At 42.2% G+C, this 25,079-nt stretch overlaps 1 protein-coding gene across 1 annotated transcript in view; it reads left to right on the top strand.

Moving 5' to 3' along the window:
* CNTN3 (contactin 3) overlaps window positions 1-25,079 on the top strand; it is a 174,260-nt gene that overhangs the window by 108,289 nt on the left and 40,892 nt on the right. The window contains exons 7-8 of the mRNA XM_015410913.1: window positions 2,430-2,559; window positions 5,356-5,506. Of these exons, the coding sequence (XP_015266399.1) occupies window positions 2,430-2,559; window positions 5,356-5,506 (281 nt within the window). The remainder of the gene's footprint in view (window positions 1-2,429; window positions 2,560-5,355; window positions 5,507-25,079) is intronic.

Raw genomic sequence — 25,079 nt, forward strand, 5'->3', positions numbered from 1 at the left:
CTCGAGCGTGTCCAGAAGAGGGCAACCAGGATGGTGAGAGGGTTGGAATCCAAGTCTTATGAGGGAAGGCTGAAAGAGTTGGGTATGTTTAGCCTGGGAAAGAGAAGGCTTAGAGGGGACATGATTGCAGTCTTCAAGTGTTTGAATGGCTGTCATGTAGAAGATGGAACAGATCTATTTTTTCTTACTCCGGATTGCAAGACTAGATCTAATGGGTGGAAATTACAAGGGAGTCGTTACCGGCTAAATATCAGGAGAAACTTACTAACTGTAAGACTGGTTGAGCAGTGGAACAGACTGCCTCGGGAGGTGGTGGATGCTCCACTGGACATTTTCAAGCGGAGGCTGGATGATCATCTTTTGGGTATGTTGTAGGGCTATCTTTCGGCTGTGCTCCTGCAGAGTGCAGGGGGTTGGACTAGATGACCTGCAAGGTCCCTTCCAACTCTAACATTCTATGATTCTATGAACTTCAGGAGCCCTGCTTTGGTTGCCCCGCTTTCTGAGATTAGGTGCGTGGCAACTCAGGAGAGGGACATCTTGGTTGTGGCACCAAAACTATGGAACTCTATTGCCATCGTCTGCCTGCGGGTGAAGGGTTTTTTTGCTTGGTCCCCTTCTTTCTGCCCAATATTTTAATTGTTGTTTTTATGTCTTCGTATGTTTTTTAGCTCTGGTATTTTTTAAAAAAAAAATATGTTGCTGTTGTTGTATGAGTTAGTTTAAATGGTTTTAAAATGTGATTTTATTATGTATGTTATAATTTGTTAGCCACCTTGGTGCCCCTTGTGAGGGCAGAAAGGCGGGATATAAATCTTGTAAAATAAATAAATAGGTTTGGAATCCACACTAGCACTTTGAATCAATTGGCATCATAATGTTCTGTCTCAAATAGCTTCTGTACTAGAGTATTTTCCAAACAGTTATGAAAACATGATTGTTGACTTTACTGGAATGAACAAGACCACCAGACTAAGAGTCAGTGTGGTTTTAGTCTGAAACACAAGGCACAATTGTTTGCTTGTTAAAGTTAACTTATGATATGAGCTCTGAAATAGCTTATCCAGATGCTGGAAATTCTGGGATTCAAACCTTATCTGATCTTCTTAACATGGTGTGAGAAAATGAAAATATCTTAGTTTCCTGTTTTGTATCATAGTGATAGGTAACAAATAAGTGTTTGCTAAATATACATTTTTTCCATAAAGCTAAATAATGGTTTTCATATTCCAATTGAGGGAAACCCATTACTAGAGGTTTATGAAGAATGATTAGACCATTACATGAATAGTTCGTCCAGAAATGGTTAATACTTTTTTGTGATGAATAGAATATGCGTTAGACCCAAAGGTGACCTAGCATAAGCAGAAGGCACCTGCTCATGCAAGGAGGAATGCAGGGGCTGTAAATGAGAGATTCCAATCTTAATGTGCTTGTTTTTAAACTTGATTGCAAATGTGTTTACGTGCTGTACACTGCTTTGTCCTTTGCAAATTCTCCGCTGGCTAAATCACCTTCAACTTTTTATTGGCATAACATAATTTCATAATGAATGCATTGGGTTTTCCATAGGGAGGAGCTTTTTTGCAGAGGAGCGTTCAGTCATGTGCCCCCACCAGCAACCTAAAGTGGTTCAACTCAAGCATAGATGTACCATCTTCTTGAGAATTAGTCCTCCCATTCAGTTCACGCATGCGAGGGATTAAGGATGCAAGGAAGTGCCAGAGCTATGAAGAGGCAAATGTACCACTTCAGCCTGTGGAGAATCACATTTTGAATGCTCCTGTCAGTTAAAATCTTACTATGCAAAAAGTGAAATAAAAGGGCAGAAGGGTCCTCACTTCTTTGCTAGTATTCTGTCTGCTCGGGGATTCCATGTTAAGGATCATTCATAACTGGAAACCACTACCTGCTTTCTAAAAAAGTGCAGGTTTTGTTACCACCTCCTCACTCTACTACTTCATTGTGATTTCATTACTCAGCACACATAAATCAGCCTTCAATATAGTCAATGTACTAGACTGTCAGTTAGAGGAAGACCTTTTGCAGAAGTATAGATGTTTATAAGCACCAAATTTAAAGAGACTTTATTGTCGGAATCGTTGGGAGTAGTCCACACTGCCAATCAAACACAAGACTTTATTTGGTTCTTGTTTGTTTTTAGAATATTAAGACTATGTTTAAGCCTAGGATTCCAGTTTGGGGTTTATATCTGCTGGGTAATACTACAGTGTTTTCCATCTAATAAAAGCCATTATTATTATTATACTACTTTGAACATAGCATGCCAGAAACTCCACAGTTTACTTAGGTATCAGTTAAGTCCTGCTTTTGTTGCAAAAATGTACAGAGCCAAAATATACCATTTCTCTGGCTTTGTAGTACCTTCAAGGATATTACATTTCTAACTTTTTGCTTTTACTGACTAGGGAAGGATACAAACTGAAAACGGGGCACTGATAATAACAAACCTAACTTTGACAGATTCCGGCATATACCAGTGCATAGCAGAAAACAAACACGGTGCAATATATTCCACTGCTGAACTCCAAGTTGTAGGTAAGTCTGGATTTTCTTTTATTTATTTATTTTTAGATATTTGTTCCCAGGCTACGATAATTGTCACACAGATGATCTTTAAAAAAAGTGTAACTTGCAAAAAATAAAAAATTTTGATCACAATTCTTCTCTGCAGCAGTGAGTTCTTTCTTCACTTATACCTGGAAGGAAGTGTTGGAAGGCAGGAAGGAGGGGGCAAAAAAAAAAAAATCCCACCAAAACCAATCATTCACTGCTTTAAAATCAGGACACCAGGATAAATTATTAATTAGGGGAGAGCCGAGACAAAGGCTTGGATGCAGGCCCAGAGATTAAAACTAATCACACTATCTGGAAGCAACATTGCCTCAGCACATTACTCAGTAGCGCTGACCTTCTGCATTCTGGCTCTGGTATTCCTGGGAGAGCAGTGCCATTTAAAAGCAATGAGGTGGGTTCCTGTAACCCCTTCCTTAATTAGGGACATGGGGGGGGCACAATCATTTAGTCATCCAGGTGGTGCCAGCTTGTTTTTAAAGACGGTGGGCAAACACAGGGTGCACAGCTAAACTGGCAGAGTTTATGGTGAATTCCAGCAATGAAAGAAGCCTAAAGAACAGTTATGTATGATTCTAAATGTTTAAAATCATGAACAGCTGTCTTATCCCCACTTGTTAAGCTTGTCAGAGGTCACAGTCCCAAGAAAACATTTGCAAAGACTGCATTCCTAACAGAACCTGCAATGTATGCTCACAGATAAGCTAAGCATAATCATTGCTCCTTACTGCTAACCCAGTTTCCTCCATATCTTCCCATTTGTAAGTAGAGAGTATGTGGAATCCAAGTAGAGTCTGCCTGGTGGTCTGGGGAAACCAGCCAGATGTGGCCTCTGGTTCTCACATAGTCTAGTCCTGTCATAATGGGATCCCAGTTCCTATTTTTGCCATGGTAAGAATATATTGCTGCAGGTGCAGCCACAGCTCTTTAGGTACAAATTAATTAGACAGTTTCCCACAGCGTTATCCAGTTGGGAGCTTTTTTGTGCTCCAATCAGCCTCTGTATCTGTGATTCTCAAGACATTCTAAGCAGATTGCTTAGAACAAGTTCACAGTTCAACATCCTGTTCATCCAATCCACTTTTGGAAGTAATTAGGATATATCAACCCATGGTTTGTGTTTATGGAGAAACACTTAGAACCGTTTCTGTGTTACCTTCACAGCATGAGACAGAATGCTAGTGTGTGTGTATCTGTGTCTGTTCCTAGCCATGCAACTAACACAGGAGGAGCCCATTGGATTTAGCTCAATGTAACACACATCCCATCATAAGAAAAGAGCTGTGTGAATCAGCCCCCATGCAGACTAGGATTGCTGAGACAGTGTTCAGTAGTTGAATGTACCATACTCAGAGTGTCCGTCAGATATGTCGGTCAGACATATGCCAGTCATCCAACCTGTTTGGTTCGTGCTGAATAGCTGCAAACACCTGCCAAACAAGTTTGCATCAGGTTTTTGCAAAACTGTGCATGCACAAAGACACTGACAATGCAAACTGATCAGCAGTCATTAGCTCCACAAGGAACTACTTAACATCAAAGGGTAGGATTTTTTTTCAACACTCAGCATTTATTTATGACATCTATATGACTTGTGACTAATTTAATCATCAATTTAAACTACTGCCTGCTGAGCAAAGCCTTACACAGCAAGGACTAGGGGAGTAGTAGAATTCAATTGGGCTATGTGGGAGCCTGCATGTGCAAAAAGCCAGTTGTTTTGCACTATGTTGTTATTCAGACATACAGTGAAACAATCAGTTCTCTGTTTGTGACCAGCTAACAAGACGTGAACTGAACTGGCGGCTGTAATGCAGGCACTTAAATCCAGTCATATACAGAAAAACACTTCAAGTGAAACCACTGATATGAAAATAAAGTATATGTTAAATGTCATGACCCCACTGAGTTGGCTCTGGACTCCAACTTGGAAGCCTCAGAGGAAGCGCTTGAGGAGCCAGAAATATGGCCTGGGGAGAACAGGAAAATCCTGGGGACCCTTGCAAGGTAGATGCTTGTGGTCTGTCTGCTTCAGAACTTGCCCCCTGAAGAGCCTGCAGTGGGAGCTCCTCTGCCCGAACTTCCCTCCATCCCTTCAGGTCCTGGGGCAGCTGAGCAACAGTCCCGGACTCAGTCCACAAGCCCAGCATAATCCACCTCCACTTGGCAGGAGGAGCAGAGGCAGTGGGCTCATGCTGAGATAGCCCAGCAAAGGTGCAGTGCCAGGCTTGCAGCCCATGCTCCACCTCCTGGGCCGGAACATGCTGTACGCAGTCCTTTGTAGGATTCTGTCTCCAGTTAAGCTTGGACAAGATGAGGCCCAGGTGCTGCTTCCACAGCAGGTAGAGCAGCTGTCCTGTCAACCTCTTTAAGCTTTGGGCTGGGAGGGGAAGCTTGCTGGATCTCAGTTGGTCCACTAGGTATAAGCCTGTATGCCAGCTCCAGCTCCTCACCACCTGTCCCAGCTTTTCTGCCTGCCAAAGCTCCCAAGCTTCCCTATCTAGACCTGAGGGCACTGCTCCAGAGGAGACCTGACTGGACCTGCCCGCAGAGTGCAGGACATTAAATTCCAGATGAATTTGGTAGTATTCCAATGTACAGTTGCTGTTTCAGTGCCAGATTTTCTTCCGTGATTCCCTGAACTGGGGATGGCAAATATTAATTCTTCAGTGACAATGAAAAAGACAGGACTGGTCGGACAACACTGGGGCTGTGTTAGAGAAGTCACTTTTTCATAGTTAATATGCTTTCTTTTGTCAGCTTCTGCTCCTGACTTCTCTAAAAACCCAATGAAGAAACTGATTCAGCTGCAAATAGGCAGCTCAGCTCATTTTGAGTGCAAGCCAAAGGCTTCCCCTAAAGCGTCCATCACTTGGAAAAAGGGAGGTGAGCTGCTCGAAGAAAATGAAAGGTATTATACAAATATAAATGTTTTCATAATCTTAATAAACAGTTATTTTTAGATGCCTTATGAAATAACAGCATGCACTGTTAACCTTAAAAATCTAAATTAGTTCAGCAGCATGTCTCCCATTTCCCTTATCCTAATCTCTGTTGGGATTTTTGTTCTATGGAAAGAATGTTCCCCAGCTATATGCGAGTACTAATTCAGTTTTTGTAAAAACAAAGGTTTTGTTTTGCTCTTAATTCAGTGCAGTAGTATGTAAGTCCACTGAAAAGCTCCCCCCACCCCCCCATTTCAGTTAAATGTCAAAAGAATAGCTGGGTTAGTTTATAGCAGTAAAAAAGGCTGAAAGAGTTGTAGCACTTTAGAGATTGATTTATTGTGGCATGATCTTTCATAGCAGCCTGCCTCATCAACTGCACAAAATAGAGTGAGATGGCTATTTCTGTGTGTATTAATACCTGAACATACACAAAAAAATAGAGGTTGAGGTATGGAGGAGAGTAAACTAATTTAACAAGATAAGAATGAAAGTTTACAGGATTACAAAGAAGATAGAAGCCTTAAGAACAAAATAAACCCTGAATATAATACAGACTAAATATTTGGAGTCACATCAAAGCTGAAATAATGAATAGTTGTTCTTGCTGATTATTGATTTATTTTGCCATTGGTGTATGTGTGCTATACAAAAGCAAAAGACTTGTCTCTGCTCCAAGTATTTGCAGTCTGTATTTAGGAGAGGGAAGACAACAGAGGGAGAGGATGGAGTGAAAAGACAACAGAAGGATGATTGTGGATGATTGTAGTTCCATGAACTTTGTTTCAGTTGGGGGGGGGGGGAATCTGTCCTGAGGAATTAAAGTAACACTTCACAGAAGTTTTTGAATGGGATTCGCAGGTAGAAAAAAGATGGAACTACATAGGAGACTGTAGCATTGTTTTGGATCCTGCAAGCTAGCAGAGGATGGTGCTGATGGTCACTGATCTTCTTGGATTCCCTCTGCTCACCAGCAGCCATTTTCAACCCCAGGAAAGTTAATTCCTGTGGTTACAGGACCTACATGGAGTAATAACCACATGAGTTGGGAGCCTGCAGTGGGGAAGGGGAAGTGGATGAAATCACTCCTTCCTCTACGAGCAGAGTTCTGCTGATGTAAGGGAAAGAAGGAAGTTTTGTCCCCATTTCGTCTTCCTAGTGCAGCCTCTCAACCCATGTGGCTCTTACTCTGGTCCATTTCTCCTAGGTAAAAAGACTGCTAAGTAAAGGAAGTCCTTGTGTGATTTTTGCGTAATCCTTGAACTAAATTCAACGCATTCTGAGACACAGTCCTAGTAAAGAACCACTAATTCAGTTACTGGTAAATGCTGTTGACTTAATTTGAGGTCTGGCATCTTGGATCTTCACTCGTATGGAGCTATAAGGTTGCCTTTTGCCATCTTAGTCAGACTATTGGTCCATTTGGCTTCCCTAGCTGACAGACACTCTCTACAATATCAGTCAAAAGATAGTATTTCCCAAGAGGTGGAAAAAATAGGCCTTTTGTCTTTTTCATTAATGACGATCTCACTATTACCTGTAATATTTTTATTCTCCAAATTGCACAGCTTTTCATATGCTGTTCTTCTCTCTTCGTTGTATCTTCCCAACAACCCTGTAAGATAGGGCAGGCCAAGTGGCCCAAGGTGATCCAGTGAGCTTTATGACAAAGTGGTAGGGTTGCCAGGTCCCATCTTCTTCCCAGTGGGGGGATTTGGGGGGCATGGCTGGAGGGGGAGGGGCCATCCCCAACATGATGACATCATGCAGAGTGATGTCATCATGTCGGGGACACAGCACCACATATGCATGCCCCTCCGCTTTCCCCAACCATTTAAAAGGAGCCTTCATTTTAAATGGTCGGGGGGGGGAAGTGTGCACCATACGCACCTGCCCTGCAAGCTATGAATTCACCTCTAGTGGAGCAGGAGCAGGCAGCCCCCACTTGAAAAGAGGACAGTTGGGGAGGGACTTCCCCCCCAGTGGTCAACTGGCCAACGTCTGGAGGGAGTCTGGAAAATCAGGGGTGCTCCTGCCCCCACCTGGTGGGGATTTGATCCCAGGTGTCTTTATTTATTCAGTTATATCCTGATTTTCTCTCCAAATGGAGAGCAGGCAACTCATACCAAAAAATAAAGTATAATAATACAAAAACAACTGGATGGGAGAAGAGAAGGCTTCTAAATGCAGAGCCGATCACTCTCTTGGTCTTTCTCTCGATCTTTTCACCAGATTTGGACTATGACCTTCAGGCTAAGAGCCTTGTGGTTCTTCTCATTCAGACTGCACCCCAGCCACATCCAGGCCATAAGCAGATGAGGCAGACCAAGTCGGCCTAGATATTTCAAGGTGGATGCCGGCTTGAATTCCCACAATCCCCCTTCTTATGTTTCCTCTAATGCAAATCGAACATTCTAACCACTCACTGTACCACACTGAGTCTCTTATGACACCCAAGGTCTGAAACACAATATTAAATAATATTAAAAGATCCCTCCACTGTTCTTTATATGTTTCCATCCCCGGAGTAGGTGAAGGGACAGAACTAATATCAAATTTATAGAGTTAGATTCCTAGGTCTGTCTGTCTGTTGAATGATTCACAGCTACTGGTGGAAATTAGAAAAGATTTTGTGACAGAGACCATGGGAAAAAGGAAAAGTCTTATTGTTTTGCTAGTATTTATATGCATACTCTGCGCCTTATCCAAAAAATGTTGTAGTATTCAGTAGAAGTTCTATGAATTCCAAACCTCTAATGAAAGTTGTAGAAATCATGTTATTACCTCTGGGGAATCATTCATTTTGTTTAGGGACATAGTGCCATCACAAGTCATATCCTGAGGTATATACACAAAGACAGGACATACAAAATGACTGATGCTTAACAATGGGTTGACTCCTGTGGGGTGTCTTTTTCCCCCTTCTAAAAACACATTGTGAAGAGAAGAACCATTGCCCTAGCAAATCAGCAGGTGATACAAATTATTCTGGATAGTCGAAGTGGTGCCAAGGGAACTAATAAAGCCAGGCAATCTGGCAGCACCATGACAGATCAGAATCAATGCTGACAAATGCAAGGTAATGTGTGTTGGAAGGGATAAATTGAACTACTCATGTACAGGGCTAAGTTGTTATAAATTAACCTGTAACTGCTTAGGGTTGGAGCATCATTTGAGGAGAGTTCAGTGGAGACATGTGCTCAATCCGCAGCAGCAGTCAAAACAAAGTGAGCTGAGATATGAAGAATGAGGTGGAAAATAATACTGGAAATCTTTTACAGTTGTTACATAAATCGATGTTAATGCCCTTAGACCTTGAATATCACATGCTGTCCTGATCATCCTAGAATGAGGGATGGCAGGTAAAGATGCCTTAAAAAAATTGAAAAGGCTTTCCCACAAACGTTAAGTAGAAAGACTGAAAGGAGATGATGTTGAAGGAGGCATTATTATATTTTCCCTTGTCCTAGTTCATTTTCTTATATAAAAATAAAAAGAATGGCACTACCTTTAAGACAAAAGGATAAGTGAGTCTAAGGGGATTCTGTTTGTATTTGCCAGTCTCTCTCCTTCAGGATATGATACTATGCCACATTGTCGACCTAGTGTAGTGCAGTGGCTGATGTGCTTCCTTGCGCTATAGGAACCTGGAGTCGAAAAACCTGCTGTGTGGCCTGGGAATATTTCACTAAGGGCCAAAGGGACAACAGGGGCATCTGTGTGTATTTATTCACATGTCCAGCATATCATATATTTAAGTGTGGGAATGATGTTATGAGGGGTTGGGATGACAGAAAATCTATTGCGCTAGTAAAGGGAGCTACTGCGCTGTACTGCTGAAAGTGTTTTTCGTACTGCCCCTCTCACTTCCAGTATTAGAACTGGGCTGGGAGAAAATGTAGAAAATGGAATACAACAAAATAAGAGAATGGAGGGGTTTGGTTTTAGTCCTCCTGTCATGTCTAATTTGGCCTTAAATCTAACCAACCTGACAGGGTTATTCTGAGACAACACTCAGGTTGCACTCTCAGGATGGGAATCAAATATGAGAAACTTTAGAAGTCAGGTTATTGGTAAGATTCAGAAAGCGGGAAAACTTTCAAAGGAATTGATTATTGTTACTTTTAGTGGGAATTTTATCACTAATAGGAAAACCATGGAGGTCCCAAACTTATCCACATAAGCAGTGATTTCTGAATATTGTGTTAGATATGAGTTGATTATTGGTCATAAACATGGTTTAACTGCACAATTCATGTATGTTTTCCTCACCTTCATATACATTCAGTGATTTATTTATTCATGTGATATTAAAATGTTTGTAATATTTAGCAACAAAATGGTTCACTCCAATCAAGCAAAAACAATATGGCAATTAAGGAGGAGTTCTTCGTACCCAAGCCATCTCTTTCTCTTTACAAGAGTACCTTTGTGTGAGAAATCAATTCTACATCTCTCTTTTTTCATTATTTAATCATTTATTTCTATGCTGGCTTGCTGCTTCCATCACTTTATTGGAGTCTTAACCTATCCATCTCAGTCATATGTTTTGAAAGCCACTTAGGCCAAGGGAAAGGAACTTCTCACAAGGTCTGACCGATGTCCAGCAATCGCTAGTAAATGGGATGCACATCCAACAATTATCAGGCCATCTGCAAGTCTCCCATGGCTCCAATTAATCATACCCAACATATTTCAGTTCTACTAGGGATGGAATTTCTAAGATTGCAGTCATGTACACAGTCATCTGGGAGTAAGTTCCACTGTGTTCAGTAAGAATTACTCCTGAGTATTCAACCACAGGATCAGGCTGTAAATTGCATTGCAACATGTAACTCAGTTGAATTTTGCATGAGATGGAAGAGAAGGAGGTTAAATATTCAACAGCTTCTGAACAGGTGTTGAGAATGATTCAATTCATCCTGTTGCCAGCACCCCACCTGCTCAGACAAACATCCTATTGTCAAAGTATGGTTATTTTTGTAAAGCATTGTTTGGCTAGATTTATGCACCTGCGTAAAATATTGCATCGTTGCTTTGGATGGGGAAAAAATTCAAAGGGAAGTTGTTCCTGGGGGGGGGGGGGAATACAGCAGCTGAATTTCTGACCTAAATTTTGGAAAGGCTTATAGAACAAATATATTAGGTTAGCCCAGAATTAGTTAGTTAATTAAAAGAGTTGTGTGTTCAAAGCAGAATAAAATTGTGTACATTTTGATGGAAGTATTCTAATTCTCTCCCTCTTTGAACCAAGCAATCTGAAGGACAGAAGTGATCCTTCTGAATTCATCTTTCTTCTTTGAGAAAAAAGCCGAACATGCAAACAGTTGGATTACTGGCGGGGGAGGGATGTGTGAAATCCTGCCTTTTCCAAATGGTGTCCTTAGCTGCTGTTTAGTTAAACAACAATTTAAACATTTTGTGAATCATAATAATTGGGCTTGGCATGAAGCTGCTGCTTGCTACATAACTGAAAATGGTATGTAGATCAAGCTATCTTTTTATAACCTTATCAAATCCTGTGCCACATTTGGCCACTCCAGGCGACATATTAAAACACCCTCTACTCCACATGTCATATAGCAGAATTCTAGACTGATGGTACTTCTCAGAAACCTGAACTTCTGAGGTTCCAGGGGCCCATATATGTGTGTGCCCTTCACATGCCAACCTCCTTAATCCTGGTGTGAGTTTCTAAGTCGTCATACGTGTATACTTACCACACCCTGACCTGGATGGCCTAGGCTAGCATCACAGAGATTTAAGCAGGGTTGGTCCTGGAGCAAGGTTTGAGTCCACTGGCACCTTTAAGAACAGCAAAGTTTTATTCTGGGTATAAGCTTTTGTGAGCATGCATGCTTCTTCAGGGTTGGCCCTGGTTTGTATTTGGATAGGAGACCGCCAAGGAAGTTTATGGTTGCTATGCAGAGGCAGGCAATGGCAAACCACTGCTGCAAGTCTCTTGCCTTGAAAACATTCAGTGTTGCCATCAATTGGCTGTAGCTTGACAACACTTTCCGCCACCATACTTGGCATAATATGTGGGGAAACACTAAACAGAGAACCTTCTGTACAATGATAAATGGTAAAACAAGAAGTGAATGCAGATTTTAGAATGTAATGCACAGATTATGAAATGAGTGGAAAGAAATTAAACATGTCCCGGTGGAGTCAGTCACATTTAACTAGCTGTGCCCATCTACAGCTAGATCAAATGGGACCCACCCAGGTATGTTTGTGTAGTGTTCCCATAAACGGGAAAAGGTGAGGGAGAGGAGGGGAGGTGTTGTAACAAAGGCTGAAGAGGGGGGAGGTGCGGATCAACTGGACAGACTGAATAAAGAAGCAAGGAGCAGAAAGATAAAAGGGTAGAAAGAAGCAAAGTGTGGATTTGGTGCTTAGCTGAACAAGGTTAGGAGGGAGAGAAGAAAGGCACAGTGCTCAGAAACTGGTCAAAAGTGGAAATGAAGGGTTTCCGGTCGATGGCTCCACGACTGCGGATGCTCCTCCTGGACCTCCTGGGGTGGTAGCCGTGCTCCAGCCAAAGAAGGGGGCGAGCAGGCTCGTTAACCCCCCCAGGAAACCGGTGAAGGTATCCTGGCCAAGGAGCTTTTGGAGGGGCAGCCTCTTCGATGGCGGAATGCCAGAGAATCGAGGCTCCCCTCTGCTCCAGTGGTTCTTCATGCTGAGAGGCTGAAAAAGCACTAGTGAAGCTAACCAGGTCAAGCTTAGGCGATCGAGCACTTAAAACGATGAAAGAAGAGGGGTTGGATGACCAACTATGAACGTGAGTCAACTGAGAAATGAATTTTAAAAGAAAAGACGCTCCCCACCCCATTTTGCGGAACGAGCAGGGGGGGACGCCTCCCATGCATGTGAACTTTTAAATGAAAAGGGAGGAGCAAGCAGAGACGTGGAAAAAACTGTTTAGATTTACTCACCAAGGTAGAGAAGCGGTGGAGCGCATTTTCAGAGACTTTTAAAATCTTTTGCGGAGAGTAAACAATCTGCAAAGATGGCGGGGAAGAGGGACAAAGACAAGCTGATTCCGAAAGCAAACGGACTGGAGAGTCCGAAAGCAGAAGTGACGAATGAGCTGGCAAAAACTGTAGCGGAGTGTATGCGCCCTCTGCTGGAACAGTTGAATAACGTCAAAGAACAGATTTTGGAAGTAAACAAAAACCTGACAGTGCAGCAAACCCAGATAATAGCACAGCAGATTCAGATGAATGACATGATACAGCTAATGAAGCAACACAATGAAAAAATCAGGGAGGTGGCTGCAACAACTGAAAAAGTGAAGAAGAAAGTCCAAAAGCTGGAATTAAAGCAAACTTCAATGGAAGATAAATGGCTGCAAGTACAAATGGATAAAGCAAATATGATCCTTCGCTTCCAGGGTGTGCCGGAAAAACCGGGAGAGAATCTCAAGGAGCTAATGAGTGAATTGCTGGCCCCAGTGACAGAAATGACGGCGGAACTCTTACTAAACAAAATGGATGTGGTCTATAGATCATATTCAGGCTATATTAAAAAAAATCTGCCTGGGGAGATTGTGGTGAGATTCTCGAAGAGGCACATAAGGGATGCAATCCTGAAAGCAGTTTCTGGAACACCCCTGAAAATGGGGGAAACCAAGATCAGAATGCTGAAGGATATTCCATTTGACATAAGACAACGGAGAAAGAAGTACAAAGAGCTGGTGACTTATCTTCAGAAAAACTCAATTGGATACAAATGGTTATTTCCGGAAGGAGTGGCTTTTAAGGTGAAAGATAAAAAAGAAAGAATTGACTCTGTGTTTAAAGCCAAAGAATTCCTAAAGATTCAGCTGGGAAAGGGAGAGGAAGAAGGAAAAGATGATGACAACAGCTCGAGTGGCGAATTGGAAACGGAATCTTCTGGAGAAGACTCTCTGGCGAAGCAAGGGGCTGCTGCTCCAAAAGTCCCAATAAACTGAGGAAGAGACGAGGAAAAGAGAAATAGAGGCTGAAGGACTCTGAAATGTGCCTTGAAGTAAATGATGTAAAAATGTGATGATGGGGGGTATGGTTTCTAAGCAGTTAAATTTGTTAAAGAAAAGTGAAAAGGTGTGAAAAACTTGACTCAATTCATATTGACTTAGTTATGATTTACTGTAACTAAGCTTTTTTGAGGATCTCCTCTCTTGGGTTTTTAGGTATTAGTTGGTTTCTTTCCTTTTCCCCAATATATGTAGTACCCCATCCCTATTATTTTCTGTAGTATTGTAGATTTATAAAAATAATAAAAAATCCCCTCCGGGGGCTTCAAAAAAAAAAGTGGAAAGGAAGGAGAGTGTGTCGCTGAGACTGGGGTCTCCGGAGCAGAACTTTAAGTCAGTGGAAGACGAGCAAGCAGGAGAGCCAGAGGTGGGAAGAGAAGTAGCCAGGCTGGAAGCAAGAGTGGCTGGCACAAGGGAGAGAAATGGAGACAGACTGGGAAAGGTTTGACCATTGCCTGACCCCAAAGTGTGAGCATGGTTGTTGAGAACAATGGTGCTGGAGAGATAGTCCTTGGGTGAAACTGAACCTAAAGTGCTGGATTGAAAGGAGGTCCTTTTCTGCTTAGATTTACACCCCCTTTCTGACAAAGATGGGAACGAGTTTTTCTCATGTCTTGAGTTACCCTGAAGTGGATGCTAATGGAGCAAGGGATGATGTTATTTTGCTGAATGAGGACTTGCTTAATTTACTGGGTAGATGTATATTGTTACAGACACTCTTGAGTGAAATAAAATGTTAGGTTACATCTCACAAGCACTGGTCATTCCCTTTGGTATGAATGTGGGTAGATTAGGAGCAATGCTGTGTTAGTGTGAGCTAGCTCACAGTTTTTTAGCCTCCGGCTTACAGGTTTTTGTCTTAGCTCAGGAAGGATGGCTCCAGAGCAAACTAATTTATGCAGTAGCCAAATCGCTCGCTCACAACTTTAATGCCAGTAGCTCACAAAGTAGAATTTTTTCTCACAAGACTCCACAGCTTAGAGGGAGCATTGATTAGGAGTGTGTATTTATACCTAAAATTAGCCATTTCTGCTGGGTTTCAGTATCTCCAAATCAAAAAGGAGAAGAAGAAGCACTCCCCAAATTCTGGGAATAACAAGAAGTTACCTCCTGGCATTTTGGGAGGGTTTCAGGAACAGAAAATGGTAACTAGATTGGATGATTTAGTGGGCTGACCAGCATTAGCCTGCTGGCGGCTGTTCAGGGCCTTGTTGCAGCCCCCCCCCCAATTGTTTCTTGTGTCAGAGGCAGTAGTCAAGCCCCCTCATACCCCAGCAGCTGGATGAGAACAGCTGCCAGACCATTGCATGGTCTCCTGGCTACAAATGATGGTCAACCAGGGTTTTGCTACGCTTCTTTGCCATGTTTGTTTTGTGTTACACTGAAAACTCCCTCCAACAGTTTTGAATTGCAAGCAAATTGTAAAATGAAAAACATTTTTAGTCATTGTTTGTCTAATCGGTAGTGGCATTCAGTATGGTAGTTGAACTGGTAGCTACGATTGACACACGCTCACTGTGCAGATGGATTACATATGCCCCCAGGTCATCATGAACAGGTCCCATATAATTTACAGTCACTCATATTAAGCTTATATGCTGCTTTTATACCTTCATATTTACTGGCATTTATCAGAATTCATCATGTTCAGAGCTTGCAGAATCAAATTGCAGTTCCCAGGTGGCAGTGCAAGAATGTGTAAACTTAATTGGGCAGGCAAAAAAGCCAGGCTGGAATATCAAACGACAAGCCATGCAGTTTCCCTCGTTCTCCAAAACAGTATTGAGACAGCCAAGCAAAGTGCCTTTTTCATTTTTTTTTTTAGCTTTTTTCTGTCAAATGCTTAGGAGAGAAGAGGAGGGAGACAGCATTGTGATAGCACACATGTGCAAAGTTAAATGTGCATATTTTAATCAAATTAAGTTAAATGTGCACTCTTAATCAAATCAAGGACAATATTATTTGAAAACATCCTTTTTCTGTGTATTTGAAGGGTGCACATTACAAATTGTTATTTGAAGAGGGGGCAGTGGAGCATACGAACAAATTGCTGTCTTTCATCCCACAGTATCCCCCTTGATCACTGAAATGCTTTGCTATTTTTCCAGTAGCACCCCACTATCTGCTAATCTACTTGTTCCACATACTAATGTTCATCTTTGGACTTCTGTGCAGTCCCACATTGGGACTGTGCTCTCACAGGCTGGCCACTGGTGTTCTCTTCCAGCATTTTTTTAGATTAAAAGAAAGTTGAGGGCCACCCCTCTCCTCGGAGCATGTTAATGACCATTTTCTTGCTCAACAGTCACAGCAGAAGGTTGTATTTCCATCGTCTCTTCTGGAATTCCTCTGTTGACAAAAATGTTTAATAATATGGGACATGTCTCAGAAAATACTTTTTAAGAAGTATGACCACTGTGACATAAAAATAACCCATTTGGATGAGCATTTGTTCTCTTTCTTATGCCTGGGTGAGGGGCATAACATGGCTTCATCTAAGTTTTGCCTTCAATTCATCCCAAAAGCCTGGTCTGATCGTGCTGTGTGTTTAAAAGCCAGGCTATGGGGAGAAGCACTGTTTGGCTCTGAAATCCCAGCAATTACGTTATCTCCCTTGGTAGAGCAGTCCTGCAGTATGCTGGCTAAATCTCCAGCAAGACTTGAACAACCCTCAGAACTGTCTTTGGTTGCATCAGTACCTTCAGTTCTACTCATGAAACCCAATCATTGGACTGGTCACCTTCACTTTGTGCTTTGGAACTGCCACCAAAGAAGACCAAGGCAAAGATGAAGGACAAGGAAAAACACTATTGGATTCCAAAGGGACCATCCGCCTTAATCTCAAAGACAAACCCTGGACTGGTTCCAAAGCTGGTGGCTGAGTTGTTTCTGACAACTCCAATAACAGAGCCCGTAGAACAGGAGTTGGCTCCGCCATGAACTCCCTCTGTTGACCGACCCTCTCCAGGGAGGTCTTTCTCTGAGGGTGATAAAGAGAAAAAGCATGAAACTGTGTTGGTTTTGCCCCCCCCCCCCACTTGACAGATCCAATCTGTATGGTTCCATGGCAGTTTCCAGCTCCTCCTGTATCATAGCAGCATTATCCTTTCTATTTTCCTTCACCCTTCCCTCAGGAATGGACTGACTACTCTAAACAACATAACCACCCTGAGTCCAAGCACTCCCAAGAAAGAGGACTGCCATTTCGGCACTGACATGGTATCACCTTATCCTTTACTTCAAACCATATCAGTTCCATCTCACCCTGAAATGGAGGAGGGCTGCCACTTATATGCGGAACAAATGATCCACATGGCCAGATCTTTGGACATTCAAGTCATTTCTCCCATACCTAAAACCAAAGATAAGATATTAGGAGGACTTTATTCAGATACTCGGGGTACCATTGCCTTCCCAGTTCTTGACATAATCAATGTCAATTGGGAGAAGCCTTCTAGTATTCCTGCTACTTCTAAAAGGGTAAAGTATCTATATCTGGTTCAGCAAGAAGAGTGCCCATATCTATTCACCCATCCTCTACCCTCCTCAGTAATTGCTGAGGAGATGCAAGCTAGACAGTGCTCTAGTGCTCATTCCACCCTGGCCAACAGGGAAGGACGCAAATTTGATGCAGTCAGCAGTAAAGTTTATTCTTCAGCAGCTCTGAATTCACACATAACAAATTATGTGTGGACACCAGTTCTTTTTATGGGAAATTTTTTTTAGCTACTTTGATCTCCTCCCAGATGACAAGAAACAACTTGCAAAATTACTCCAAACAGAAGCCCTCCATCTGTTGAACAACAAATCAACACTGAGAGGCATGTGGCCGATTCGTCCCCCTAAGCTATGGCATCAGCCATTGTTTTGTGCAGATATGTGTGGCTAAGTTCAACAGCACTACCTGTAGAAACAAAACAAAAAGAAGACCTTCCATTCTAGGGTTCTACCTTATTCTCCTATAAAACAGACAATATCCTGTCTCAAATTAAAAAGAAGAGACAGACCACTCGCTCCTTCAGTATTACCCAAGGGCCTGCCTCTTCCTACAAGTCTAAGTACCTATATAGGTACCAACAGGAACCAACCTACACGAGACAGCAGCACTTTCAACACCCTCAGTCACGCCAGACACAGTATCCTCTGCAAACATTTTTTTTATGGGCTCTCAATCTCAACTGAGATGTAGACCCTTCCACGGGTCAAGGCCCCCGGATCAGCAGCAATTCCAGCCCTCCAAGGACCTGCACCAAGCCCAGAAGGGCTCCTTCTGACTAACAGGGGCACGGGGGGGGGGGCACTCCTGTCAGTTATTTGAATAGGTTGACACTATTCCTTGATAACTGGAAAGCAGTGACTTCTAACAACTGGGTGTTTTCTATCATACAGTAGGGGTACAGACTGGAGTTTAGGGAAAGATCTCTCTTCCATGCCCAAACTCAGCACTTAGCTGTTGGCCCCCTTGGATAAGGGAGCACTACAGAGGGTACCTGATAATGCTTCTTTTCTAGATTTTTTTTTCTGATTCCTAAGAAGGATGGTGGCTGAATGCCCATCTCGGATCTTAGGGATCTATTCCCCCCCCACACACACAATTCTAGGTTAAAAAGTTCTGCATGTTATCTTTCCCTTCAGTTTTGCAGTTCCTCACATTAAATTGTTGTTTCTTGTTCTGGACTTACAGGATGCACCCTGGTTAACACAAGTACCTATGTTTTCAGTACATGGGGGTCCCTTATCAGTATGCTGTGCTTCCTTTTGAGTTGTCCACAGCACCTTGAGTATTCATGAAGCGCTTGGTAGTGGTGGTTACCTACCTTAGGTCCAGGGGTTGCTCAGTATACCCACAGTTGGATGATTGATTACAACCCAATCACATGACCTATTACAAGCTCACATACAGTTCATTTTGAAGACTTCTGAGAGTTTAGGACTCATTGGTAACTAGAAGTCAATGTTAGTACCTGCTAGTCAGGCTTTCTTCATAGGTGCCCTTGTACTCCACTAGGTCAAGGGAATTCCTTCCCTCAGACAGAGCTGCATGAATCAGTGCCCTGATTCATCAACTAATGAGAAATAGATTCCAAACAGTGCCCCCCCAGAGGTTGCTTGGGTTGATGGCTTCAACTATGGCCACTGTTTCCTTAGCTTGCTTAAGGATGTGAGCTCTACAGAACTGGTTCCTTAGACAGTTCTCCTCAGCAGTTCTTTAACAGGGCATTAAATTCTCTGCTCCCAGACACATTGTACATCAGCTCTCTTGGTGGAATTTATTAGGAGGGCACCCTTTGGCTTTAGTTCCTCTTAGGTCACTATCACAACAGATGTCTCCCTAGAAGGCTGGGGTGTTCATTGTGGTACGTATACCTTTTGAGACACTTGGTTCCCCAGCGAAAGGAGTTTACACATTAACCTTTTAGATTTATATGGTGTACTATCAGCCCTTACCTCCTTTTCAGCTCTCAGGAAAACTGGTTCAAGCCCAACAGACAATACAATAGCTATGGTGCATACAAACAGGAGGCAGTGGACATATAGAACACAGTTGTTGCACAGTTGAGCTGATTGGGGGTCTCAGATCATGAGTGGTCCATAAGAGAGGGGTACCTCCTTCCTATTTTTTGCCCAATGGAGCACTCCCACTGTGGATCTGTTTGCCACTCTCCACGATTCCCAGGCATGGGATTTCTGTTCTAGGGCAGGCAGTGACCACCATTCCTTTTGGGATGCTTTTCAGTTTCGTTGGATGGGTGTGTCTGTTCTATGCTTTTCCCCTAATAGTGCTGGTAAGCAAGGTATTGTCCAAGTTCCAGCTAGAGGGTATCAATTGTATCCTTATCACCCTCTTTTGGTTGAGACAAATGTGGTTCCACATGCTATTGTCCATGTCCAAGGTGTTCTTTATTCATCTGCCCTTCAAGATGGACCTTCTATGCAAGGGGTCCCTGTTTCACCACAGTGTCCCCAGGTTATAGCTGACAGCATGGATATTGAATCAACTCAGATTTTTCTGACAAGGTGGCTAATGTTCTTCTGAATGCTTGTAGACCCCCCAAGAGGTGCTCCTACACTGCAAAATGGTCTGATTTCTCCCATGGAGCATTGGCAAGGGGAATTCCTGCAGATACCTGCCCCTCCCTCTCATATTTAAGTACCTTGATTCAGGTTTAGCTGTGACTTCTATAAAGGCCTGTTTGGCAGTCATATCAGCTTCCCACTCCCTAGTTGATGGCAGAACTGTGTTCTCTCATCAGAACTCTAAAAGGTTCGTAATGATTATTTAACTTGTTTCTTCCCAGGACGCACATAGTATCTCAATGGTCCCTGTCCGTCATTCTTGCATGTCTTATGTTGTCACCCTTAGAACTATTGGCTTCATGCAACCTAAACTTCTTATCCATGAAAACAGTATTCCTAGTAGCAATCACTTCTGCTAGCAGCCTTACATGCCAATCCTCCCTTTATCAAGTTTCATGCTGAAAAGGTGGGACTGTGCTCTAGCCTGCATTTCCTCCCAAAGATGGTATCTCAATTCCACTTGACCCAGGACTTTATACTGCTCACCTTTTTCCTTTCCCTATGTCAGAGGCAGATAAGACATGCCATGTCTTAGCTGTCAAAAGGGCTTTATTATCTTAACACAACATAATCCTTGGATCCTTCCTCAGGGAAGGCAGCAACATTTCACTCTATATCTATATGGATAGTCTCTGCCATCAGGACATGCTATGAACAGACCAATCTGCCCTGTCCTCTCCACATTCAGACACATTCCGCATGGTCTCAAGCAATGCTCCCTCTAAGCTGTGGAGTCTTGTGAGCAAAAATTCTACTTTGTGAGCTACTGACATTAAAGTTGTGAGCGAGTGATTTGGCTACTGGATGAATTAGTTTGCTCTGGAGCCATCCTTCCTGAGCTAAGACAAAAACATGTGAGCTGGAGACTAAAAAACTGTGAGCTAGCTCACACTAACTCAGCTTAGAGGTAACACTGGCAAGCAATTTCATCAGGTTTTCATCAAGGTACTTGATCCACAGACATCTGCAAGGCAGCCACATGGTCGTCTGCTGACATATCGTTAAGCAGTATTCTGTAGACACAAATACATGGAAAGATGCATCAGTGGGCAAGGCAGTATGACATTCTTTGTTCCAGTGGTAGCATCACCCTGCCTCCTTTGGTGAGTAGCTTGTTACTCTCCCAATGTGGGACTTCATAGAAGACCAAAAATGAAAATAGTATTGCACTTACCTGTAACTGTTGTCCATCGAGTTGTCTTCTGTGCAAGCACACATTCCCTCCCTCCTGTCCCGTTCTGAGCTCTCTTCTGTATGTCTCTTGCTCGTGGTGGCTCAGAACTGAGAGAAAGGGGAGCACCCCCTGTGGAGCACATGACTGTTGAGCAGGAAAATGGCTGTTAATGGGTTCCAAGTGGAAGATTTAATCATAAATTACAGACTAATTTTTCTGCTTCAGATGCAGTGACAAAAAAGGCTAATGTGTTCTTGAGGTGTATCAACAGAGGCGTAACATCCAAATTGCAAGATGTCATAGTCCCACTGTACACTGCAGTGGTCAGGCTGCAGCTGGAGTATTCTGTGCAGTTCTGGAGGCCTCACTTCAAAAAGGATGTGGACAGAATGGATCAGGTGCAGAGGAGAGCGACAAAGATGATTGAAGGCCTGGAGACCAAACCGTATGAGGAACGGCTGAGGGACTTGGGAATGTTTAGTCTGGAGAAGAGGAGGTTGAGGGGGGACATGATTGCTTTCTTTAAGTATCTGAAGGGCTGTCAGAGGAGGGCAAGGAGCTTTTCCTATTGGCAACAGAGGATAGGACTTGCAATAATGGGTTTAAATTAAAGACAGGAAATATTAGGAAAAACCTTTTTACAGTAAGAGTTGTACAACATTAGAATCAGCTGCCTAGGGAGGTGGTGGGCTCCCCCTCACTGAAGGTCTTTAAGCAGTGTCTGGACAAACATGTCTCAGGGATGCTCTAGGCTGATCCAGCATTGAGCAGGGGTTTAGACTAGATGGCCTGTATGACCCCTTCCAACTTTGTGATTCTGTGAGATCCCCCAATATGCTCCCTTGCTGTTCCAGTGGGTCCCCATCCCCCAGCAGCAGAATTTCAAGAAAATCAGGGGTGGGGGAAAGCTACAAATTTCTATTCTGCCACCACCTGTCTGCTTCAGCCCACTATTCTTGCCAAATGCCATTCTTTGGGGGAGGACAGGGGAGAATTGACTCTGTAGTGGGAGGGAAGAATATGTTAAAAAAAATCCTTCTCCCCAGTCCATTTGAGGAACATTTAGGCAGGATCCAACCCATAGTTTGCTTTGTACAGACTTAACACTTTTGTAATCCTTGTATCACCTGTCTTGGGCATGATAAATTTACCTTTCCCAGAAAACTAGGTGAATTGGCTTTATAAAGCCTGTTTCCAAGTTACTGTGATGAAGTTATGTCAAACTGAGAAAGAGAAGAGGAAGAAAATGAGTGTTGATGAAAATTAAAGTGGTATTGATGGGGATCACTGGCTAGATAGGTTTTTGCCTGCACTGGAGTGAAATCGCTTTATACTTAAGTTTGCCTTATGGTGTGAAACAGTGAACCAGAAAGTAATATATTTGCATTTACTTACCACTAATAGCAATGGGGAATTAACGTTGCAGTCTTTCATGTTGAGTAGTCTGGATTAATTTAGTAGGCTTTTGATTGTTGTATAAAAACTAGCTTCAACCTAGTTTTTACTTATTCTGTGTATTACAGTGTTGTCAACTGGAAAGTAATACATTTAGCTTTATTATCAAATCAATAGGGACCTTATTTTATTAGCTTCTATGAAGAAAGGTATTTATGCCATGGCATTGGTCTGAAAATAAGACAGTATTCATCTCTCCTTAATTTAGTAGCATATTTCACTTTATGGTATTATTTTGAGTTGGGGACAGAGAACTTTGAGGGGAAGTAAAATTATTCATGGTGTTCCACAAATGGTTCTGCAAGGACTTGAGCAAGAATCTATGCATTGGTTTAATAGGTTCTGTGACAGTTTTTCCCATTCTGCAAGCTGCTAAGCAACCTGTTATGCTCACAAAAGTACATAGATGGATTTAGTTTCAGTTTTTTGGCAAAGTGTTCAGCACAAGGTATAAAATAGTTATTCCTTAGATGGAGGATGCCTTTTGGTCCATCCTGGCGTGCTTGAGTTATGAGCTGTAGTGGATCATTTTCAATGTCCTCAGCTTGCACTGTTTTGAGGGGGAGGGAATGGCCCAAAAATGTTCATGTGTACAGGGTGCACAGTTTTTATTTTAACCTTTTAAAAGGTGGGTTTGTTTGTTTTGAGAATTCTGACATGGCGCTAATGCACCAGCACAGACACACAAAAGCACAAAAGTGGATTGCACAATTGATTCCTGCCAGCTGCTGTAGACTAATGTTGAGTTCTGTGCAGATGTGTACATTTAAGAGGGGTAAGTGGTGAAGGCAGACAGCTAAAAGACACTCATGAGTGGTTTCCAATTGGACAGAAGCTTCCCATTTAAATGTCATGTTGAGTAGAGGAAGTGTTGGGAAGGCTACAAATAAGTTGGCCATCCCGTATGGCCTCCTCTACCTCACCTCACAAATGGAGGTCCCCTGATGTATTTTATTTTGTTATTTATTTTAAAACATTTAGAGTCTATCTTTCTTTATAGTCCAAGGCAGCTTGTATCGTGATCATACAGCATCATTTATAGCATCCCAGTTCATAAAAATAAAAGTTTTCATACATCTCAGCATAGTTTCAACAGCCCTCCAACTCCACATCAACTACCAGATAAATCTCTAAAAAATAAACTGTATTATCTCCTTTTTTAAAAGTTCAGTCGAATAACTTTCTAAAACCCTACACTGAGGGAGACCATTTGCATCTCAGCCGACAGCTTTTTTTTGCAGATGCGGATTTTCATGTTTGAGCAGATACATAGGGAGGCAGCAATCCTTTAGGTATTCAGAATCAGGACCAAAACTTTTGGGGGTTTTAAAGGTAAACACAAGCACTTTGAACTGTGCTCAGAAATGAATGTGCACCCAGTGCAGCTTTTTCAATGACATTCTTATATCATGATTATGCTTGCTACTGCATTTTACAATAATTAAAGTTTCACAGCATTCTTGAAATGTAGCTTTCTCTGCAACCCTTTGCAGTAATCAAGTCTGGATATAACGAGATTGTGAATTGCTATAAGATCTCCAAGAGAGGCCACAGGCAACAAATCAAACAAGATTGGTTAAAAACACTACAGATTTCAGATGAGACTTGAATGTCCACTTGCGGCAATAGTGTAGATATTTCAGGACAAATGCAGCCCTTTCCAAAACATCCTTGTTCCTTGGTTACCATTATTATTGACCAACAAGCACTTCAGTCTTGTCTGAACTGAGCTTCAGTTAGACCATTTTAGATGCAAAATAAAAAAAAAGTTTTCAGATTGCACAAAATGCTGCCAGGATGAAGGAACAATGATTGTTTTCCTTGAAAAATGTGAAAGGCAGAAGTTGTTCAGATCTGTCTTTAGTTCTAAATAGAATATATCAGTTCTTTTGAAGGCAGATGTTTTGGAAAACATGACGGTCCTTATATTATCAAAGCTGAAGTTCAGTTTCAGATGGCATATTAAGGAAGGAGTTAATAGAAGCCATACTTGGTATTGTTACAAATTTCTTTCATTAGGACATTTTCCTCCACGTCTAAGACCTGTTCTGGATAGCTGAATTCAGTATTCCCTAAGGCAAACAAAAATTGCATTGCTTCAACCTGCAGTCTAGGATTTATTTGTCAAATGATATTTCCCCCTCCTTTTCCTGCTAATATCTAGCCTTCATTTTCTGTTCTGCTTTGGAGAAATCTGAATAACCTTTTCATAGTGCTGATAGATTCAGGTGACTAGTTGTGTTGGTCTGAAGCAGCAGAACAAAGTTTGAGTCCAATGGCAAATTTAAGGCCAACAATGTTTTCTTCAAGGTATGAGTTCACCCAGAACTGAACAAAAACAAATGGTAACCATATAAACTAAGCTTATTATTCCTGTTTGATCCCTGAATCTTTTAAACATCTTCATTATTATGTATGATAATTTTCTGCTCACCCCTTACCTATATGTATGGACTAGTAATTTCCATTTTTGTTTTTGTCTATGACTTGGCCCTTCCTGGCAACTAACCCCCCCCCTCCATCTTCTCTCCTCCTATATGTAATGGTTGAGGAAATTCTGTTTCACTGTATCTGAAGAAGATTGCTTGCACATGAAAGCTTATACCTTGAATAAAACTGTTGGTCTTAAAGGTGCCACTGGATTCAAATTATGTTATTACTGGTATTACTGGTAACCCTCGTCAACTGAAACATCAGGATTTGAACATTTTTAGTCCTATTAAATGTTGTGTTTTGAATCTGGGATGTTATGGTTATTTCTGTCTTAGTTATCTGCCTTTGACCTCAAATGTCTTTGACAGGAGCTACC

This window comes from Gekko japonicus, unplaced genomic scaffold (genome assembly GCF_001447785.1).
Source record: "Gekko japonicus isolate JY-2015 unplaced genomic scaffold, Gekko_japonicus_V1.1 scaffold164, whole genome shotgun sequence".
NCBI lineage: Eukaryota > Metazoa > Chordata > Lepidosauria > Squamata > Gekkonidae > Gekko > Gekko japonicus.